Source organism: Bacillus rossius, chromosome 14 (assembly GCF_032445375.1).
Source record: "Bacillus rossius redtenbacheri isolate Brsri chromosome 14, Brsri_v3, whole genome shotgun sequence".
Classification (NCBI taxonomy): domain Eukaryota; kingdom Metazoa; phylum Arthropoda; class Insecta; order Phasmatodea; family Bacillidae; genus Bacillus; species Bacillus rossius.
In genome coordinates, this window is record NC_086341.1 from 21,177,522 (window position 1) to 21,199,588 (window position 22,067).

The 22,067-nt window shown below is 41.9% G+C and overlaps 1 protein-coding gene across 1 annotated transcript in view; it reads right to left on the reverse strand.

The window, feature by feature from the left end:
* Window positions 1–22,067, reverse strand: part of LOC134539011 (transient receptor potential cation channel subfamily A member 1 homolog) — a 64,169-nt gene that overhangs the window by 30,278 nt on the left and 11,824 nt on the right. The window contains exons 4-12 of the mRNA XM_063380675.1: window positions 18,450–18,765; window positions 18,266–18,384; window positions 17,990–18,142; window positions 17,806–17,958; window positions 17,622–17,774; window positions 17,530–17,590; window positions 17,438–17,482; window positions 8,565–8,737; window positions 22–298 (exon numbers count right to left, since the gene is read on the reverse strand). Coding sequence (XP_063236745.1) covers window positions 22–298; window positions 8,565–8,737; window positions 17,438–17,482; window positions 17,530–17,590; window positions 17,622–17,774; window positions 17,806–17,958; window positions 17,990–18,142; window positions 18,266–18,384; window positions 18,450–18,765 — 1,450 coding nt within the window. The remainder of the gene's footprint in view (window positions 1–21; window positions 299–8,564; window positions 8,738–17,437; window positions 17,483–17,529; window positions 17,591–17,621; window positions 17,775–17,805; window positions 17,959–17,989; window positions 18,143–18,265; window positions 18,385–18,449; window positions 18,766–22,067) is intronic.

Here is a 22,067-nt window from a genome sequence, read left to right on the forward strand (position 1 = left end):
CAAGCACGAGCACACACGCACCTGCAGCAGCACCTTGAGGCTGTCGCCCAGCTGCTCGGAGACTGCGAGGTGCACCGGCGTGAAGCCGTGCAGGTCGAGGGCCAGCGGCGACACCTCGGCGCCCGCCAGCAGCTCCAGTGCCTCTGGGTCGCGCAGCCTCACCGCCGAGTGCACGGCTGTCGTCCTATGCTGCCTGGCGCCCGCTGCCCCCTCACCCAGCTGCTCCTCCTCCTCCTCGCCCAGCGAGGTCCACCCGCCGGCCGCCAGGAGCGCGCGGATCGAGGCGCCCAGCCCGGCCCTGAGAGACGCCATGTTGGTTTCAACACCAGCGACGGAGCGTTGGCCGTCAGACTTGAAGCTGTTTTTCACATACCAATGTGGCGGACGTTTGTTTATATTTGTAGAAGCTGTTCTAGCCTGCTTTTGTTAACGACTGTAGTAAAGCTGTTCGGAAGAAAATCAAATCAAAATATTCCTGGTTATTATGTTCATATATTTTAAAAGTACAAAACGAATCTTCATAATACAAACGTAATTATATGATTTAAAATTTTCTCCCGTTTTAAACTCCAAAACAGGTAAATCGGATACCTTTGTAAATAAACGGCCGCCATATTGGTACGCATAAAACAGTGAAATCCCCCCTGTCCTTTTGGCTTCACCTCCCCTCGCCTAGAATTGGACCTTATGCTCGTAATCTCTGCATGCCACAGGGCCCGTCTACCTGGACAAACATACGGTGTGCATAGCTTCAGAAGAAACCACGTGATTTGAAAACTGCTCAAGTTATAGTGTGGTTCCTGTTTATAAAATAGCATGGGTATAGTTTTCGTATTTCGTTTCTAACCTGTATTTTTTAGGGGAGTTTAAAAGAGCTTTTAGACGTCGAACGTCCGGTGCAGATTATTGAAAGTGCTCAAAGGCCTTTCATTACACCTTTATCTTCATTTCTCCGCCATCTCATGTTATGGTTATGGTCCTATGCACGCCGAAAAGACCCCACGCCAGTTCAGAGGCGACATCGCGAGCTTTGCCTCACGAACGCAGATACTCCCCTGTTAAGGCATGCCTCTTAAGCGATTTTAAAACTTAATGTAATTTTATAACTTGTTAATTAACAGTCATTCCCAGTACTGAATTAAATTAAAACGTCAATGGCTTCATAGCGGGAAATATTTGCAGCAGATAGTCACTATTTCACTTCAGGCAATCCATTGAATTATAAAATTATCTTTTACGAAGCCAAGATTTAAAGATCAAAGTAATCCTGTACATTTTATAATACTATGTTTCAAATTATTCATGCCGAAAAAAATCCATGAAAAACACCCGTTTTAGTTTTCTTTTTTTCCACCGACGAAAAGAAACATGCCAAAGACCAAACGTTGAAACGTATCTTGTGAAGGCAAGTGCAATGGCTCTTAATTGTTTTTTTTCTTTTTTTTTTTTCGAAATCAGACATTTTAAAGAACTCTTCGCCGTTTGGTGAACCAGACAGTCACCACCTCACGGGCGTGGGCTACCATGCGCGTTAGAAGCGAAACTTCGCAGACTGTTTGCAGTTACACTGCAGCACACTGCGCTGCTACTGCCTTCTGTGTTTTCGGCCAGTAACTTACAAGCTGAAATATTATTACATAAATTCGTGTTTCGAGGGTCATTATTATTAATTCTAGTGTTATACGTGAATTATTTTTATGTTTATTTATAAAAATTATGTTTATAGTAGTGTCAAAGGGATTTAAAATGTGCAATTTACGTATCCGCAACCACAATAATTCGCCCCTCCCTAACACTCGGTTTAGCCATTTAAGTTCCTTCAGTGGAACAAACTCTCATCCTGATCGTCTAAATTTCCGTAATGCTATGATCGTTACACTTTCTTCCGTTACTATACTTTTCTAACAAAAAGTTACGCTATGATTACGTCATCAGCTCTACCTAACCCACTGGTTCTAAATAAGTTTATCTTCAAAAATGGTATCGTAGTACCTGACTCGTGTGCACAACATTTGACCGCCACGATTTCAAACCTACTTATTCACGATCACGTGTTGTGATCGTGAAGAAATGAATATATTTTATTTATGCTACGGATGCATGGCGCAACAACCAATGACAGCTGAATAAGTTAACATTTGGGCTGGATTTGGGATTTGCTTATGTTTAATTTATCATCTGGTGGCAATAAATTGTTACGAGCTTAAATTTATCAGGTAATTTCTGCTTTAAATTATCGTATTTATCTAGAAATTTTAATTGCGGTAAATGTAAAATAGTACCTTTTTTTAGGTTTATTGTATATATTGTTGCGAATATATTTACTGGTCAGCTGTCGCGAGAGAATTACACTTAAAAACCTATATACTAACACTCTCAACAGACCTTAGAGTCATCGTGAAGTTAATTAACGCATAGTAAATAAATTGTAAACCAATCATGTCCATAATTTTGTGCATGTCCTGTTTTGAACTAGCTAAGGATTTTTTTTAATAGTAAATACAGGTTTAATGAGAATTCAGCCCCATCACCTTGGTTTTAAAATATTAACCATTAAATTACATTATATAACCAAATTATTGTTATTCTGAATTTGGTTTAAAAATTTGGTAGCGGTTTGACGATGTAGTTATCACACACTTGTAACACATCAGGTACACTCCACTACTCACTGATAGTTTGAGAAAAATGTATCTTGAGCCCTTATTTTTTTTTTACTATAGTAGTTGTAGGCATATGAAACAGTGTATCTGTATAGTCTGAAAGTTTTATCTCCTAAGGGGTCCATCTACTCAGGTGTATATTTGTGTTAGTTAGGCGGGATGATAAGTGCGACTCTCGCTGGTGCTTATAGCGTGGTATTGCCTCCAAGAGCAGGCTCTAACCTAGCGCGCAGTCTTCTCATCGTACATAGGAAAATTATGAAAATTATTAAATTAGAGTGGTGACCATAACATTAGATAGCGGATAAGTTAAGATATAGGTGTACTGCAAGTGCTCTTGGTACTTCCAAGAACCTTCACCGGGCTTTTCATATCTAGACATTATTCTGAAAACATTTGTTTTAAACCTTTCCACTCTCCTAAAAATCCAGTTTAAAAGCTAAATACGGAATCATAACTACCTTTTCACCTTCAGCGCATTCTTAACTGCTTTTCTTAAACAGACACTACTCTGATATCTTGAGCAGTTTTCAAATTGCTTGGTTCCTTCTGAAGATCGCCACACAGAATGTGTGCCCGGGTAGGTGGGAAATTTAAAGTTTCTATAATAAATTAATTTTTTTAATATTTCTAAATAAATGTGTAATTGGTTTTAATTACCACCTAGAATCACCACCAAATTTTGTTTGCGAATAATGGTTAAACTTGTGCATAGTAAATCCAATACATTTTTAGATTTTTTTTCAATTTTTTTTATATTTTGCCAAATAAAGCAATTTTTGAAACTTTTAAAATTCGTTTAGGTAATTTTTTTTAATAAATATCGAATTTTCCTTAGGTAACTCAATTAAAATCAGTATTGTAAACAGTGATAGCTTTTGTGTACGCAACGAGAGTAAATAACAAGAATTTAGTTTTTTTTTCGGTTTGTCACGCGAATGAAAATAAAACTGCATGTTTACATAAAGCGATGTTCCGATGTCGCATGGCGTCCAATTCGCATCGCGTTTCCAGCTTTGGGCTTCCCTCTCTCTCTCTCTCTATGTCCGTGACCGGATATCGAATGCTCGCGTAGGGGCGGCGAATCGAGAGGTGAATCGACGTTGTCCGGATAATCGCCGAGTCGCATCGACCCTCGTGGCGAATTCCAGGCACGATTCCCAGGGCCCCGTTAATTCCCCCCAGCTCTGAGAGACATTCCCGTATCGCTGGGCTCTTCCGTGTTACGTTCGGAATCACGCGGAACTATAGCAGCATAGAGATCAGAGACGGTTTACTGAACATGTAGGGTCAGGTATGAACTTCAAAATTCAAGCATGGAGTTACGAGAGCTTGATATAGTTAAGGATGAGATTTTTCGGTATTATTTGTCGGGTCAATTTGGTTTCTAAAACAACAGATTTGGGTGTTATTGTTTTAAAAAATTCAGTTCATTTACTCATATATCACTCTTCAATAGTCGACAAATATAATATAAAACTGTTTATTAATTTTATTATTAATTCATTATGACATGAATTAATAATATACATTGATTTGTAAAAATAACAAAAAGCATGATTTTGATTTTTTTATATTACTCGTATATTCCTTCATAAATTTATTATAATGACATATAAATTGATAAAGATGTTTACTTGTATGATTTGATAAATGATCAAGAAAAAAATTAACGTGTCCTAACGTTTTGATTAGGAACGGAAAACATGTTTTTGTAGTTAATTTTTTTAGTATAGTTTGTTGTGAAGACTTGTTGATATTATTTACAAAAACAGGTCAAAAATAAATATTTAAGTGTTAATATTAATTCTTCGGAGTGGGTTCTGTTTTGTTGTATCTGTAATTTTTTCAATAAGGTATAACCAGCTTCATTTAGATGAGTACAGTATGTTCTAGCCAAGTTCAGGGAAGCGAAGTGGTAGATTTGCAACTAATTAAAAAGGTGTTTAAAAAAAATGATGAGTCGAGTCTTTCAGTACTCGCCAGAGATGTGTAACATCTAACCTTGGGTAACGAGCAAATTCACGTGTTCTCACGTTGGAAGTGCACTCACAACACGAAACTCGGACATGAAATTTAACGCAGAATTATTTTAAATAATACCGAGCATGATGAATATATCGAAATTGTCTTTTCAACTACATTTCTTAAATCGGATCACACTTACTTACTTACACCGCCACTAGAATTCGTTGCCGAACTAGCCACGTCGAATACCGAATCATTCAATTTGCAGTGCCAAACGGCTCCGATAAAAGCGAAGACGACTTGAAAAATTACTAGACCCCGGTCTTGGACTTTATTTTCGACCAATAATTTTATTAAAATACTGCCCATCTTGTTAAAATCAACTAAGCAGTGAATAATATAAAATTTCCCTTTGTGACTGTGAACTTTGGTTCGCGCTATCCGCCAGGGATGACAGCAGCGTGGTTGTTACACATTTCCGTTCTATTAGACTTCCGTTAAATTCACGACATTACTCCTGCAAAATGCCGTATACCGAGAACTAAGGAGTTGCACATCAAAAGCTGCATTCAAAAAACCGTGCTTTTGTGAGATGATAAATAATACATTAAACACTGTTCATTACGTTCAGTGTGTGTCGTTACGCGTGAACGATTAACTGAATCCTTCGGTACTGGCGTGAGCTCGTGAAAACCTCAGTTTCTTCCGGTCGACTGACAGTTCGCTCAAGTTATCCGTCAGTTTCGTGAGTTGCGCGGGACATGCCACAATGGCCGCTTCGACAAGGGAGTGACTCCTTCCGTTCATTGAAACCAACAGATCCCTTCCAGAACTGTGGGATTTGGATAATAAATAATACAGCAATACGTTCAAAAAATACTGCCGCGTGCAATGCAGTCGTGGAAAAGTTAAATAGTAATTGAACCAAATGTTAATCGTGAAGCGGGAAAAGAATACTTTATAACAATCGCTCATCTGAAAAAAAGGCTTGGGGGGGGGGAGAGAGGTGACTAAGAACGGAAAGCCCCAGTTGTGACTACAAATGCCAAGTCAGTTGATCGTTTTAGTTTTATTCTTCTGATCAGGAATTATGTGAAATTACAGCTAAACTTAGTGTGTGGACGTAGTTTTTTTTTTTTGCTTGGCGTGTTTAGAATTAATTTAGTTAAGAGCCCCGCCTACCCAGGCTCACGTAACGGTGTGCAGAGCTACTGAATGTAACCACGCGATTTGAAAACTGCTCCAGATATCTGAGAGGTTCCAGTTTACAAAAAGCCATTAATAATACTCTGAGGGTGTATGAGGAGTCCTGTTTAGCGAAAAGCTAAAATGCGTGTTTTCAGCGTAACTTTTAAGCATGAAACGCGTGGCACAGGTTCTGATAAGCACTCATAAGAACTTGCGTTTCACCTTTAATCTTCATTTCTCCGCCATAAAAGTTAATTCTTATAGTTACCCTGTGCTCGACGAGAAGACTGCGTGACAGTCCATAGCCTTATATACTGTTAGAAATTACGACAAATTGACGGACTTCTCAACGAAGAATTTAACTAAAATAAAAGAAGAGTTCAAAAGTAATTTCAAATAACTAAATATTCTTAGAAACTACGCCGTATTTAGGCTCCAAATTTGTATTTTTCGTTCTTAACCAAGGTGAACACACTCGTGGACAAAATGAAGAGTATTCTAACTGTAAAAATATTATGTTTTGTGTATTTTGTTAGAACACCAATAATATTTTTTTTTTTGGATTCATGTCCAAAGTAAGTTAACACAGTGAATTCACATAAATAGTATTACTGTGTGTAATATGTAACCATTTTTTGACTTTATTTATTTACTTGAAAATTATTTTTCTCAGCCTAGTCAAAGCGTGTACGCCATCTCTTACTTTGAAACAAGAGACATAAACAATGTATTGAAAGATAATCTAGGAATCCAGATATAGGCTACTAACCAATTACGAATTAAATAATCTTCTAATTTAACATCCAAGTTAAGAACTAACATAAACTGTACAAAATGGCATTTTAAATACAAAAAAATATATATATATTAGAATTTGATGATAACCTAGAGTTGTTCGTAAATTGAATTTTTAACAGTGTAGAAGCACTAGCAACACCAGCGAGTGTTGCGCTTCATCAATTTGCCTTGGCCGACACAGACACGCCAATTTGCCGACACAGACCCGCCACTTTGCCGACACAGACACGCCATTTTGTCGACACAGACACGCCACTTTGCCGACACAGACACGCCACTTTGCCGACACAGACACGCCGCTTTGTCAACACAGACACGCCACTTTGCCGACACAGACACGACACTTTGCCGACACAGACCCGCCACTTTGCTGATACAGACGCGCCACTTTGCTGACACAGACACGCCTGTTTGCCGACACATACACGCCACTTTGCCGACACAGACACGCCACTTTGTCGACACAGACACGCCACTTTGTCGACACAGACACGCCACTTTGTCGACACAGACACGCCAGTTTGCCGACACAGACACGCTAGTTTGCCGACACAGACACGCCAGTTTGTCGACACAGACGCGCCAGTTTGCCGACACAGACACGCCACTTTGCCGACACAGACACGCCACTTTTCCGACACAGACACGCCACTTTGCCGACACAGACACGCCAGTTTGTCGACACAGACACGCCAGTTTGCCGACACAGACACGCCACTTTGCCGACACAGACACGCCACTTTTCCGACACAGACACGCCACTTTGCCGACACAGACACGCCAGTTTGTCGACACAGACACGCCACTTTGCCGACACAGACACGCCACTTTGTCGACACAGACACGCCACTTTGTCGACACAGACACGCCAGTTTGCCGACACAGACACGCCAGTTTGCCGACACAGACACGCCAGTTTGTCAACACAGACACGCCACTTTGCCGACAAAGACGCGCCAGTTTGACGACACAGACACGCCACTTTGCCGACACAGACACGCCACTTTTCCGACACAGACACGCCACTTTGCCGACACAGACACGCCAGTTTGTCGACACAGACACGCCAGTTTGCCGACACAGACACGCCACTTTGCCGACACAGACACGCAACTTTTCCGACACAGACACGCCACTTTTCCGACACAGACACGCCACTTTGTCGACACAGACACGCCAGTTTGTCGACACAGACACGCCACTTTGCCGACACAGACACGCCACTTTGCCGACACAGACACGCCACTTTTCCGACACAGACACGCTACTTTGCCGACACAGACACGCCAGTTTATCGACACAGACACGCCAGTTTGTCAACACAGACACGCCACTTTGCCAACAAAACGCGCCAGTTTGCCGACACAGACACGCCACTTTGCCGACACAGACACGCCACTTTTCCGACACAGACACGCCACTTTGTCGACACAGACACGCCACTTTGTCGACACAGACACGCCACTTTGTCGACACAGACACGCCACTTTGCCGACACAGACACGCCAGTTTGTCGACACAGACACGCCAGTTTGTTGACACAGACACGCCAGTTTGTCGACACAGACACGCCTCTTTGTCGGCACAGACACGCCACTTTGCCGACACAGACACGCCAGTTTGTCGACACAGACACGCCAGTTTGCCGACACAGACACGCCACTTTGCCGACACAGACACGCCACTTTGCCGACACAGACACGCCACTTTGCCGACACAGACACGCCACTTTGTCGGCACAGACACGCCACTTTGCCGACACAGACACGCCAGTTTGTCGACACAGACACGCCACTTTGTCGACACAGACACGCCAGTTTGTCGACACAGACACGCCAGTTTGCCGACACAGACACGCCACTTTGCCGACACAGACACGCCACTTTGCCGACACAGACACGCCACTTTTCCGACACAGACACGCCACTTTGCCGGGCCGCGACGTACCTCTGATGGCTGTCCGCGGACAAGGTCTCGCCGACCACGTCCAGCGGCGAGAGGCCGTCTTCGTCGGCCGCCGCCACGTCCGCGCCGTGACTCAGGAGGACCTCCAGGGCGTCGGCGTTCGCTCTCTGGCTGGCCACGTGCAGCGGCGTGCTCTCCTTGTGCAGCGTCGGCAGCTGTTGGAAGAGGGGAAGCCTACAACTCACGTAGTTTCGGTTCCCTACCACGTTCGTGCAACTTCGGATTTCTCTCAAAAATTGAAATTTTAAAAAAATTGAAGAGTTAGGTTAGGTTAGGTCAGTCACAGCATGCTTGTTTTCATTGGAAACTTCTGATTTAGCGGCTGAAGTGGCGTTAATACCAAAACGCAAAACTTCGGAAATCTTCGGAAATTCTTGCAGGGAACCGAAACTACGTGAGTTTTAGGCTTCCCTTGGAAGAGACGGAGGGCAAGCGGTCCATGACAGTGAATGGTTCCCCGTTGAGGTTTCCTCTAGGCCCTGGATCCTGATCGGGTTGGCCTCTTACTTGGTGGTGGTGCTCCGATCGCTGGGAGCAGACTCCGAGGGTTCCCTAGCCCCGATGCGGAGTTCGACGTGGTGAGCGACTGGACAGCTAGCAGAGGTTGGATAGGCCTCCAACGGACCACGGGAGGGGAGGAAATAATACGCGAGCGATCCATGACAGTGAATGGTTCCCCGGTGAGGTTTTCTCTAGGCCCTGGATCCTGATCGGGTTGTCCTCTTACTTGGTGGTGGTGCTCCGATCGCTTGGAGCAGACTCCGGGGGTTCCCTAGCCCCGATGCGGAGTCGACGTGGTGAGCGACTGGACAGCTGGCAGAGGTTGGATAGGCCTCACACGGACCACGGGTTCACTGGGTGATTGAGGGGTCCCAGTGTGATGGTGGTAGAACGGGGTAGGCGCCAGAAATGCTGACAACGTCAAGGAGCTCAGGACGCAGCCAATTGTCTGGTTAGCTAAGGTTTTGGGGGTTGAAGGTGGGGTCTAAGCTGAGATAGGTAGCCTCAGCCTCTGGACATAGACGGGTTATCAAAGAAAAACCCAGGGGTCATACATACCCTGTGGAAATTTTTTACTTGTACTCGCCAGTGACCGTGCAAACATCCAATACTCGATGACGAGCAAATCCACGTGTTCTTGCGTTGCAAATAACGCTTGCAACGCGAAACATGGACAAGGAACCGAACGCAGAATTCTTTGAAATAATGCCGAGCGTGATGGAATGTACGGGAAATTGTGTTTTTTCAACTTCACTTCTCGACACGTAGTTTCCGCACCCGCCGCTAGAATTCGCTGATGGAGTAGCTACGTTGAATATAGAATCATTTGATTTTCAGAGCGATATTTAAAAATAGATATATAATGAAACGGAGACTTGGAAAATGCTAAACTCTGGCTTTGGGCCTGATTTACGACAAGAAAATTTATTAATATACTACCCATTTTTTTTAAAATTAATCTTAAAAAATTAATTCTCGAACGTTTTCATTTGTTTCTATGAACTTTGGTTTACGTAATCCGCCACAGATGGCAGCATCAAGTTTACACATTTCCGTTCCATGTGTCTTCCGTTCCATTCACGAAATCACTCCTACCAAATGCCGTATACCGAGAGCTAAGGTGTTTACACAACAAAATACATTTAATGCGTGGAGGGGGTAACCACGTCTGTGTGGATAAAAAGCCGTTTTCTTTCCATCTCATTGTCTGCGTCATGTTGGTTGTACGCCCACAACATTGGCTGAAGCGTAGTGTTTGCATTCTGGAAATAGTTTTAAATCACTAATTTATCTAAGTGTAGTGACGGATATTCTACCTAATATTTTCTGACCATCGTCAGACGTGATCAAATACCATTTATGCAATTATTTTGGCACAACGATATGGTGATATCGAGGTAAAAAAAAAAAAAGGTTACTTCAACTACATCGCAGTATGCCATGACAATTTCTAACTCCGCGTGTACGTGCTTATTTCAATTCCCTATCATAGCAACGCTACTTTCTTTTAAAATTCCGCTATACGATCGTCCTTTACAAATAATTAATTGAAGGTATCTCACAGGGTTTATTTTTAGTCTAAAATAATTATAAAATATATCGTGTTTTTAATATTTTCTATTGTGTAATATTATAGTAAATATTAAGTAAGGTGTAAAATAAATGTTACCAAGAAATCTAAGAGTAAAATTATTGTTAATATGAAAATATTAATAAACATACTTTAAATTTTTAAAATATTTTTCATAATAAAGAAAATAAAATCCAACATCTTAAAAATTTTTACAAAGTAATAAAAACGTGAAGAGACGCATGTCTTTACTATTAGACAACGGGGCAATAAAAGCCTTGAGTGTATATCGTATAATTAGGAAATTGTTAAAATTGATAGTAAATATTACTATGAGCTAAAACAATTTGTCTCGTTTGATTTAAACCATAAATAAATAATTGCATTTGGCAACCAATTTGAAGATTAAAATAAAATTAACAACACGTTTGTGAGATTTAAAAAATCCTTCACGCCATCCTGACTCAATTTAAATGCCTTAAAATCTATCATATTTTACTAAGGAAAATTTTAACTTAGGGCTCAGGAATTAATTATATATAATGTATGAATCTTACTGTGATTTGATGCATTAAGACCTCATATCAGCATGGTGTTTTTTTTCCTTCATATTTTCAACACTTAATACCTAAGAAAATTATGAAAATTCGTGCGGGTCCTACGTATTAGCGGTCAAAGCCAACATTGAGACTTAAATATTACAGCTGAAGTCTTGCAAAACGTGCATGCATTTAAAATTATGACTATACCTCCCCCTTAAAACCAGAAACTCATTTTTACACACGTCTGACATTTTGAAGGGGCACACACACCTTCATGGCTATAATTCGCACAGTGTACTAGTTAATGTAGCGTTATTCGCACCCTATTTCCCTACGAAAAAACACAGTTTCAGACTGTGCTACAATACCAGCACTGAAAGTACCATAGTTGCATGCTTTCCTGCGATAAGGTTGCACGCCACCTCAATGCCTTGCTGGTATCAATCTAAACGCTTCCTTTTTGACATCCAAATAATAGTAAATACAAGTAGATCGACAGACTGTTATTTTACGAGCGAGATACGTTTGGACTCAGTATAACGGTAACATACACTTAATCAATTACGTATCAATGACATTAAAATATAAAACCATCTACAAATACAACATTTGCCGAGAAAACTATGTTGTTTCCAGTTTAAAAAAAATTAAAATCATGTAGGAAAATTTTACAGGCGAAGTATATAAACTAATATCATAAAATAAAAATTGGTTCAATAATATCTTATAATTTTACAATCAGCATATTTATGTTGTACGAAGGTGTAATTTTACATTCGACTAAAAAAAAAAAAAAAAAATTCTTAAGTTCTTTACTCCCTGTAAAATATTTTATTATAATATTGTTCTCGCTCTTTTCCAATGTTCATAACTGTGCCACATTTGTTTATTAGATGACAATCTTTATTAACTTTGGAACTGTACCAATTTCACTTCCAGTCTATATTGCAGGATTGAAAAAGTTGTTTTTAAGTGGGATTAGGCCTCTCCAACTTACAATTCATAATATTTTGTCACCGCTCAAAATAAAAATTCTGGGCTTAAGTTGTTTGGTTTTGTAATGGCATAGGACTTAGCTTTGGCTGCTTGCTGAAGTTGGCACTTGTGAACTGATGTGATTATTATGATAGCTGTAGTTTCCCGCGTAAAATAATAAGTTATTTACTCGTGATGCTCACAGACTAGAGTCAGGTAGTAAATATGTGTTTGCAACAATCAATAAAGAAGGTCTGTAATACGTGATTTATGCTTTGATACACAAAATTAGAACTATAGCAAAAATATGAAAAAAAATTATCAAATGGTGGAGCCTAATCTCCTTAATTCTTAATGTAACGGACAGATAATTCGTGTACATTTTATTAAAAGGAACTTAGTTTTCATAAGATATTGCTTTAACAATAAATTTAAAAATTGGTTGTCTGTAAAGTCGGTTTACGGACGATAGTTTAACGTGACAACGTCATAACAAAACATTGATGAAACGATTTCATACTTTTATGAATAAAATTGAATCATTTTTATTGAATTATCACTATTTTGTATGGATACAAAGAAGGAGTGAAATGAAATCTACTATTTAATTGATAAATTTACCTTTATTTGCACTCATTAATTCAAATATGTTTATTACTTTAACGAAGAGATTATTTTAACTATAACTTTCATACATGTTCGCTATTTAACTTCTTCCAATCTGTGTTATTCTGTTAAGGATAGGACGATGATAGGAAAAGTAGGAAACGAATGTGAGTGTTTAAAGTTTAATGTGCCTCGAAAAAGTCAAATCGATGGTTGTTCCAATCGAGTGGAAGAGAGATAGATGCGGCGCAAGCGTAACGGGACACAGCGTAACGGGACAATGTGCGTTACGGGACACTTTTTCGTGCGTGCAGCTGGCGTACATTGTATTATTAGACGTTGTCACGTCAAAAATACTAATATTGCTGCGGTTCACACCAACGCGAACACGCCAGACGTGCTCTCGAAACTCCGAGGGAATTCGACAACGTCCCGTGAGTCTGAGACCGGGTCCCGAAGACGAATGGGAGGAACGGCGAGTGAGAGATAAAGAGAGATAAAGAGTGATAAAGAAAGGTAAAGAGAGAGAGAGATTGGTTGGTGGCGCGGCATTTCGCTCCCGAACTCCGCAGCGACGTTAATCACGATAAAGGATCCAACTGCAAGCACGAACTCAGATGGGGTGAATAACGGCTTGAACGTTGGTTGCAGGAGGGGGGGGGGGGGTAGAAAAGTAAAACTTAATTCACAGCGAAATTTGTAGTCTCTTGTAAATAAACTTTGTGGTTTACGGTCGGCCAGGAACAGGCAGATCACGTGGTGATCGTTCCTGTGAGGTAATGAACGGACTGAAAATCAATAAGTCGATCAAAGCGGTCCACAAACCGATTAACACGACATATTAATTGGTTTTTTTCATTCGTGGCCTTTGTCGTGTAGGCTTTTGTCTTCTGGGCTTTGGCCACGAAAGGATGTCACTCTTCATCGACCTTTCAGAGCATCTGCCACCTTCAAGACGCTGGCAGTGAACTTTTGTCCCGACCTCTATCACCCTGAATTATGTAATAAATAAATTAATCACGAGCTTCATACGTATTGCAGAAATCACTTTTAAACATTCTAGAAATCATGTACACACAAGAATTGTATTCATATCGTGGAGTAACTGTAATATATAAAACAGTTGCTTACAAGAATTTTACCAAAAAAATTTGTATGCCTGAAACATCCATATTTAATATGCACCACACTTCCTAAATTCTTTTAGACTAAACACCAGTTTTATTCCCCTTGTATATAACAAAACACCATGTTTCAGATAATTGGTTCAAAACATTTTTCCATTGTGTACTAATATGTAAATGTTATTACAAACCCAAACCTTTGTTAATTCTTTCCTCATTGTATTTGCTGAAAATTTCGGATAATCATCCGAAAGTAAACACACTGCATACATTTTTGTCATATTTTTGACGTGCTTAGAATATGGTTTTCAGCATGACAAAAATGTTACTATTGAATTTTGGAAGAAAATGTTCAGTGATTAGCTCAAAACCCTTTATTCTATTTGTCGCATACTTGGCAAGAGTGGAATAAATCAGGGTCTTATCCTGCTGTACGCACATGGTAGAAAACTTCTCTGTGAGTCTCCAGGTTTACACAGGCATGAGGCGGATATATTTTGGACTGAAAGCAGTAGCGGCTATCACGTTAAGGTTGGATTATTCATTGTTGATTTAAAAGCGACGAGAAGGGATTTGAACTTTATTATAGTAGACTTGCCGAGGAAAAAGGTCCCTTGTTTTACGTGACACTGCAATGTGTAGGAAAGATGAGAGTGAAGGAGAGAAAAGGAGAGAATGAGAAGGTTGAAGGTCTCACGAGAAGGGAACGCAATACAGCCCTGTTCAGACTTAAGTTGAAAGTAGAGAGACACGCTAGAGGCAGCTGGGAACGCTACGCTCTCAACATTACCCGACTTTTTGTCAACCAGGGTGCAATACCGTGGATTTCCTGGCGTGCTACTTTTGCTCAGAGGTGCATGGGACGATTGCAGGAAAATGTTCGTTTTTTTTTCCTTTTTGGCGTTTTCATCCAAACATCCCTGAACGTCTTTCCACGGTTGTTCGCTACGTGGAAGGATAAATCGAGAGTGGTCTTTTTGTCGACTTCCACGATAGTTGAAAGGGAAAACATTGAATGATACTGGTGAGACGGATCGAAGAGAGTCCAAACGTCACATGAAAGTAAGAGTATTTCACTTGTACGGAGTGAACTGACACTTGGACAATCGCACGCTAACAAACGTGAGCCTGCATGCTAGCGTCAGAGGTTGGAAAGGGGTTGCAAGATTCCACGTCGGAGGAGCTTTCCAACTAACAGGATAGCAAGCGCGGCTCCAGAAGGGGTGCGGTGGGGGCGATAGCCGCTCCCGAGACCAATTTTATTGATTAGTGTATATTTATGTTTACTTAAATATTTAATTTCATATGTTAAACTTTTATCTCATCAAAATTTGCATGGAGCTACTAAGGTTCTGTATTTGAAACCTGTAATATGTAAATAATATTCCAAGGCCAATATCTGACCACTTTCATTTTTTGCAACTACGACCTTTCTTTGTGCGATAGCCCCTCCCGAAAAGTCATCATGAAGCCAACATTGCGGGATAGTAGCGCGTTGTCTGGCCTTTCCCCTTGGTTGGTGCAAAGAAAGGAAGTAATTGAGAAAATATCTACGCTTGAGGACAACCTTTCCTTCTTGAAGAGAGCCCAAGTGGACCAGTTAAGAAATATGCACGCTCTAGGTCTGATTTCGTGCAGTGAGCAAACATCAAAATATGTTGAAGTAGCTTCGCTTCTGAATTGTAGCCGCATCCAATGCAAATACATCACCGGCGTTTCGGTTGACATTGCTGTCGCCATTATCAGGGTAGAGTTACCTAAGTAGGTAAGTAGGTTACCTAAGTAAGTAACTCTACCCTGACGATAGCGACTGCAATGTCGACCGAAACGTCAGTGATATATTCGCCTTAACGCAGCTACAACCCAGAAGCCAAGTTACTTAAGACAATGGCCGCGAAAGCCTGATGTCTTTATTATAAAAATATATAGCTGTTTCTTAAATCTAGCTGATTTTAGTAGTGAGCGAAACGAGATCAGACTGTGCAACTGAAAAATCTACAATTCGGTGATATTTATAAAGGGCGTAATACAATTTCGGAACCTAACGTACATGCGACTATATGCATGAAATATAGCTTATACTTATACTAAGCTAAATGGGTACTGTATTATACTATAGTTTATTATATACCAAAAATGACATTTTAGACATTTTTCTGATATTGTTTTAATTGCATGTTTGTGTTCTACAAGCATATTACTGTCTTGAAATAGAAAGTTGACATTTGTATGGATACTTATAAATGTCTCATATAGGTAACCATTACATTTCACAGTTTAATTTTTTATGATGCACGTAACAAGATACATAAATTTATACTTATTTGGACGTATGCTGAAAGAGTACACATAGGAAAAGGCTAAAGAGATGTGATGGTTTGAATACTTATCTCTTTTTTCCATTTCAACATTAAGGTTAGAAATTCTTGTTAGATTCGAAGGGACGACAAGTAACTTGTGCGCACACGCAAAATCAAAATTAATTTTACACATTATATTTACATACGAATGCAATGCATTTAATAAATTCTATGATACACATATGGTTATTTAAATTATAGCTAAGTAATATCTTGTATGCATGTAACAATATATTTCAATTAACACATTTTTAATTTTGGATTGGTGAGTTAACTGTATTGACAATACTTACTCGTTTGAACACCCTAAACAATGGCAAAATTAAATTAATGATATTTTATTTTATTATTTTAATTTTAAGTATTATTTGTACATCCAAGTCGTAACGAGTGTCAGCAACGGTGACCAGTGCCTTTTCGAAGACAAATTAGTTGCTAATAAGTGACGCACCAACAAGATTTGCTTGGTTGGCTTAGACCAGTGGTGAGCCTAGGGGAGGGGTGGCATGAGTGATATCTCTTCCCTCCCCATGTTTAATAAAAATAAAATAAAAATAGGACAACTATCAAACACATCTAATTTATAAAGTCGGTTCAAATTGTTTTTATAAAGATTTGTCATTCTACATTTTTTTAATGGCACTGTACTGTGTATGTGATTATTTAAACTGTAAAATTTATAAATCAGATAAAACTATAGTTCTTTATAATAACAGTTTAAGACGCCAGAAAAGCGATTAAACAGCGTTTTAGAGGAAATCATTTTTCCAGATTTCGAACTCCTCATTTAACTTGGAGTTGTCCCTATCACCTAAAAAAAAAACCCGGGCATCGGCCCTCCCCAAAGTTCAGAGCTGGGTCCGCAGCGGGCTGGGACAAAGGGCCAAGTGCACGTGCTCACCATGTCATTGAGGGAGACGTTGTCGTGCTGGCACGAGTCGCGCCACTCGTCCAGCAGCGGGCCGGGACAAAGGGCCAAGTGCACGTGCTCACCATGTCACTGAGGGAGACGTGGTCGTGCTGGCACAAGTCGCGCCACTCGTCCAGCAGCGGGCCGGGACAAAGGGACAAGTGCACGTGCTCACCATGTCACTGAGGGAGACGTGGTCGTGCTGGCACGAGTCGCGCCACTCGTCCAGCAGCCGGCTGGGACAAAGGGCCAAGTGCACGTGCTCACCATGTCACTGACGGAGACGTGGTCGTGCTGGCACGAGTCGCACCACTCGTCCAGCAGCGGGCCGGGACAAAGGGCCAAGTGCACGTGCTCACCATGTCACTGAGGGAGACGTGGTCGTGCTGGCACGAGTCGCGCCACTCGTCCAGCAGCCGGCTGGGACAAAGGGCCAAGTGCACGTGCTCACCATGTCACTGACGGAGACGTGGTCGTGCTGGCACGAGTCGCACCACTCGTCCAGCAGCGGGCTGGGACAAAGGGCCAAGTGCACGTGCTCACCATGTCACTGAGGGAGACGTGGTCGTGCTGGCACGAGTCGCGCCACTCGTCCAGCAGCCGGCTGGGACAAAGGGCCAAGTGCACGTGCTCACCATGTCACTGACGGAGACGTGGTCGTGCTGGCACGAGTCGCGCCACTCGTCCAGCAGCGGGCCGGGACAAAGGGCCAAGTGCACGTGCTCACCATGTCACTGAGGGAGACGTAGTCGTGCTGGCACGAGTCGCGCCACTCGTCCAGCAGCCGGCTAGGACAAAGGGCCAAGTGCACGTGCTCACCATGTCACTGACGGAGACGTGGTCGTGCTGGCACGAGTCGCACCACTCGTCCAGCAGCGGGCTGGGACAAAGGGCCAAGTGCACGTGCTCACCATGTCACTGAGGGAGACGTGGTCGTGCTGGCACGAGTCGCGCCACTCGTCCAGCAGCCGGCTGGGACAAAGGGCCAAGTGCACGTGCTCACCATGTCATTGAGGGAGACGTTGTCGTGCTGGCACGAGTCGCGCTACTCGTCCAGCAGCGGGCTGGGACAAAGGGCCAAGTGCACGTGCTCACCATGTCACTGAGGGAGACGTGGTCGTGCTGGCACGAGTCGCGCCACTCGTCCAGCAGCGGGCAGGGACAAAGGGCCAAGTGCACGTGCTCACCATGTCATTGAGGGAGACGTGGTCGTGCTGGCACGAGTCGCGCCACTCGTCCAGCAGCGGGCAGGGACAAAGGCCCAAGTGCACGTGCTCACCATGTCACTGACGGAGACGTGGTCGTGCTGGCACGAGTCGCGCCACTCGTCCAGCAGCCGGCTGGTGCCCGCCTTCACAGGGCAGCTGACCAGCTGCGGGGCGGCCCGCGCCACCAGTTCCACGCACTCGGCGCCGCCGCCCCACGCGGCGAGGTGCAGCAGAGAAGCCCCGTCACGCAGCCTCTGCAGCGGGTCGGCACCCTTTTCCAGCAGCAGGCCCAGGATGTCTGCGCGACCCATCAGTGCCGCTACGTGGCTCGCGGAGGTCCAGGTGGGCGCGCAGGAGGCATTGGGGCTGGAGCCCTGCCGCAGGCACCTGGGGGGTCAGCATGTCTGGAATCAGTCCTTGTCCAGTGGTACGATCAGCACGTCTCCATGATCCAAAAGTTGTCTACTAATATGAAGAGAGTGTTCATAAAAAGGGTTGGCATCCTTCCACAGACACCTGAGGGGTCAGCATGTCTGGAATCAGTCCTTGTCCAGTGGTAGGATCAGAATGTTTCCACGATCCGAATGATGTCCACTACTATGAAGAGAGTGTTCATAAAAAGTGATGACACCCTGCTACAGGCACCTGATGGGTCAGCATGTCTGGAATCAGTCCTTGTCCAGTGGTAGGACCAACACGTCTCCATGATCCAAAAGATGTCCACTAATATGAAGAGAGTGTTCATAAAAAGTGTTGGCACCCTGCCGCAGGCACCTGAGGGGTCAGCATGTCTGGAATCAGTCCTTGTCCAGTGGTAGGACCAACACGTCTCCATGATCCAAAAGATGTCCACTAATATGAAGAGAGTGTTCATAAAAAGTGTTGGCACCCTGCCGCAGGCACCTGAGGGGTCAGCATGTCTGGAGTCAGTCCTTGTTCATTCGTAGGACCAACACATCTCCATGATCCAAAAGATGTCCACTAATATGAAGAGAGTGTTCATAAAAAGTGTTGGCACCCTGCCGCAGGCACCTGATGGGTCAGCATATCTGGAATCAGTCCTTGTCCAGTGGTAGGATCAGAACGTTTCCACGATCCGAATGATGTCCACTACTATGAAGAGAGTGTTCATAAAAAGTGTTGGCACCCTGCCGCAGGCACCTGAGGGGTCAGTATGTCTGGAATCATTCCTTGTCCGTGATTCTGAAGAAGTCCACTTGATCCGTGTAAATTCCGTAGGAAGTGGTGGTACCCATGAAGATATCAGGTGAGAAATAACATTTTAGTCAGTGATATACTTAGCACATATACAGGATTCAATTGAACTATGTAGACCCAGCATGTCTACAATATGCATGTGATCCATGGATGTCTAGATTTAGCATGTCTAAGGGTCTATCCTTGTATAACAATGGCCCATGTTATCTTCTTACCCCAGTAACACTGCAAAATGGGCCACCATTATCCTGGTACATGGACACGAATAGTTGGGAATGACACCTTGTTGATGGCAACTGTCATGTCTGGATACAGGCTTCCCTCATAGGTAGGGCGAGTATGTCTACATGATCCAACAGTGGTCCACAAAGATTCAACATTCCACTAGGCATCAGGTCAGAGTGCATTGGGGCTGAAACATTGACATTAGCCCCTTTGAAGTGTGTTCGTGTGCAGTTATCATTCTGAAATAAACATTTATTCATTAACTTTTTAAGAAATTCCACTTGTCAAAGCCTTCAAACACGTGAGCCATCAATGTTCAAATGTGTATGTCCGAGGCATCGGGGCTAACACCACATCTCAGGCGGCTGGGAAGTGTCTTTGAATATTATTATAATTTATGAAATCCATTTTCGTTCATAAACTGTCAAAGAACATGTGCTTGTCCAAGTATTAGGCCATTTTGACATGTAAAATGTTTTGAGGTTTGAAACCCTGCTGCAGGCACACATAAAATCAACAGGTCTGAAATGATCCTTGGTCAGTAGATGGCTCATCATAGCTACACGAATCATGTGTGTGCCGAGACGGATCAAACAGGAGGTGGAAAATCCTAGCATAATAGAATGACACCTTGGGCCACTGACGTTCAAATTGGAACGCACGACAGCATAATTGGTGCCCTACCATAAGTACATGAGAATTTTATTTGTAGAGAAAATGATGATTTCTTCAGTCAATTCTCGTCCATCAACCTTTAAACCACTATTTTGACCAAGCATTCGGTAATGCGGACGTTTGAAGGGGTAAAGGGGAAGCAACTTGTAACAGGCACCTGAAAAAATTTGTTCAAAGACAAATAAGGAAGTGTGAAACCGTCCAATTTTCGGGTCGTCATGTTTGCATACATTCAGCAGCACAATAATGTGAATCAGTCCACCATTCTTAAATAAATGAAATATATTTAACCTTCTGTATTGTTCTGTGTTACACCGAGGATAAATATTTTTTTTATGTGACTGACTGCATATGGAATAGTAATTTAGTTAGTCATGCATGTTTGACTTAAATAAACAACTCGAAAAGTCTTATAATATTTGTGAAAATACAATTAGGCATCTGGTGTTAAAATTAACACACCAACAAGCATTTATTTCAATGTAGTACTTATTTTAAACATCACTGTTTAAAATTAACTGAATGTTATGCATGACATTATTTTGGATGTGTTTGTGTAAATGAAATAGATTTGATGACTTTTGCTGTGAGACAGAAAACCATGTTACCTAGTCGTTGGAAATTAGAATGGCAACAAGAGCTTAAGGAAACACAGAGCAATGTATAACACATATTTAGTACGGCATGTACAGAGATTTATTCACACATTATACAAACACATATAATCCTCATACATTAATATAAATTTTCTTATTATGTTGGCTGTTACACATTACTGCTACAATTCATGTTCCAGCGATTACCAACAAAACACCTGAAATAAATTTATACAAAATTACGTACCATTCACTACTTTTTAAACATTTTCTCATAACCACACGAATTATTCCTCAATAAATAATTCTAACTGGACCCTTTTCTTTTAGTTATAATTACAAATTCTTTTTAATACAAAATACTTAAACCTTCACTTACAGATCAAAATTAGACATTGTTTTAACAGTACCAGAGACTTAGGAACGAGATATTTCTAACACAATTTAAATTTCAACCCTTCTCCCCAAATAAAATTGGCTAAAATCTTCAGTGTCGTTTAAGTGATAGCGGCGAGTGTTTTTTTTATTTCCGTTGATCCTTGACCTGATCACCCCAGTCGGACCGGAAACATCGACGGAGCGAATTTATTTATTCTACCTCTGCCGCCGTGCTGATTCCCTGATACTTGCACATTTTCACTGGCTCTTAATTCACACTATTTGGTAATAAAACGAACACTATACTAGTGCAGAGAATTGGATACAAATCACCTAACATGCTGTTGCTTGAAATTATTTTAAAACAGTTTTTCATTAAAAATTTACCTCCTTGTTTATGTTCATAGGTAGTCTTAAACGCCACGACTGATAGTCCCACTAATGCCACTGCACTACGCCCTTAACGTTTTAATCAAGTAGTAGCACCTTTTATTTTCACCGTATTAATAGAACGAGAAAATATATATATTTTTTTTAAAGTATTGCTGAGCAGAACTCTGTTATGCTCCTAGTCGCAAACCACTTCATGACCCTCGG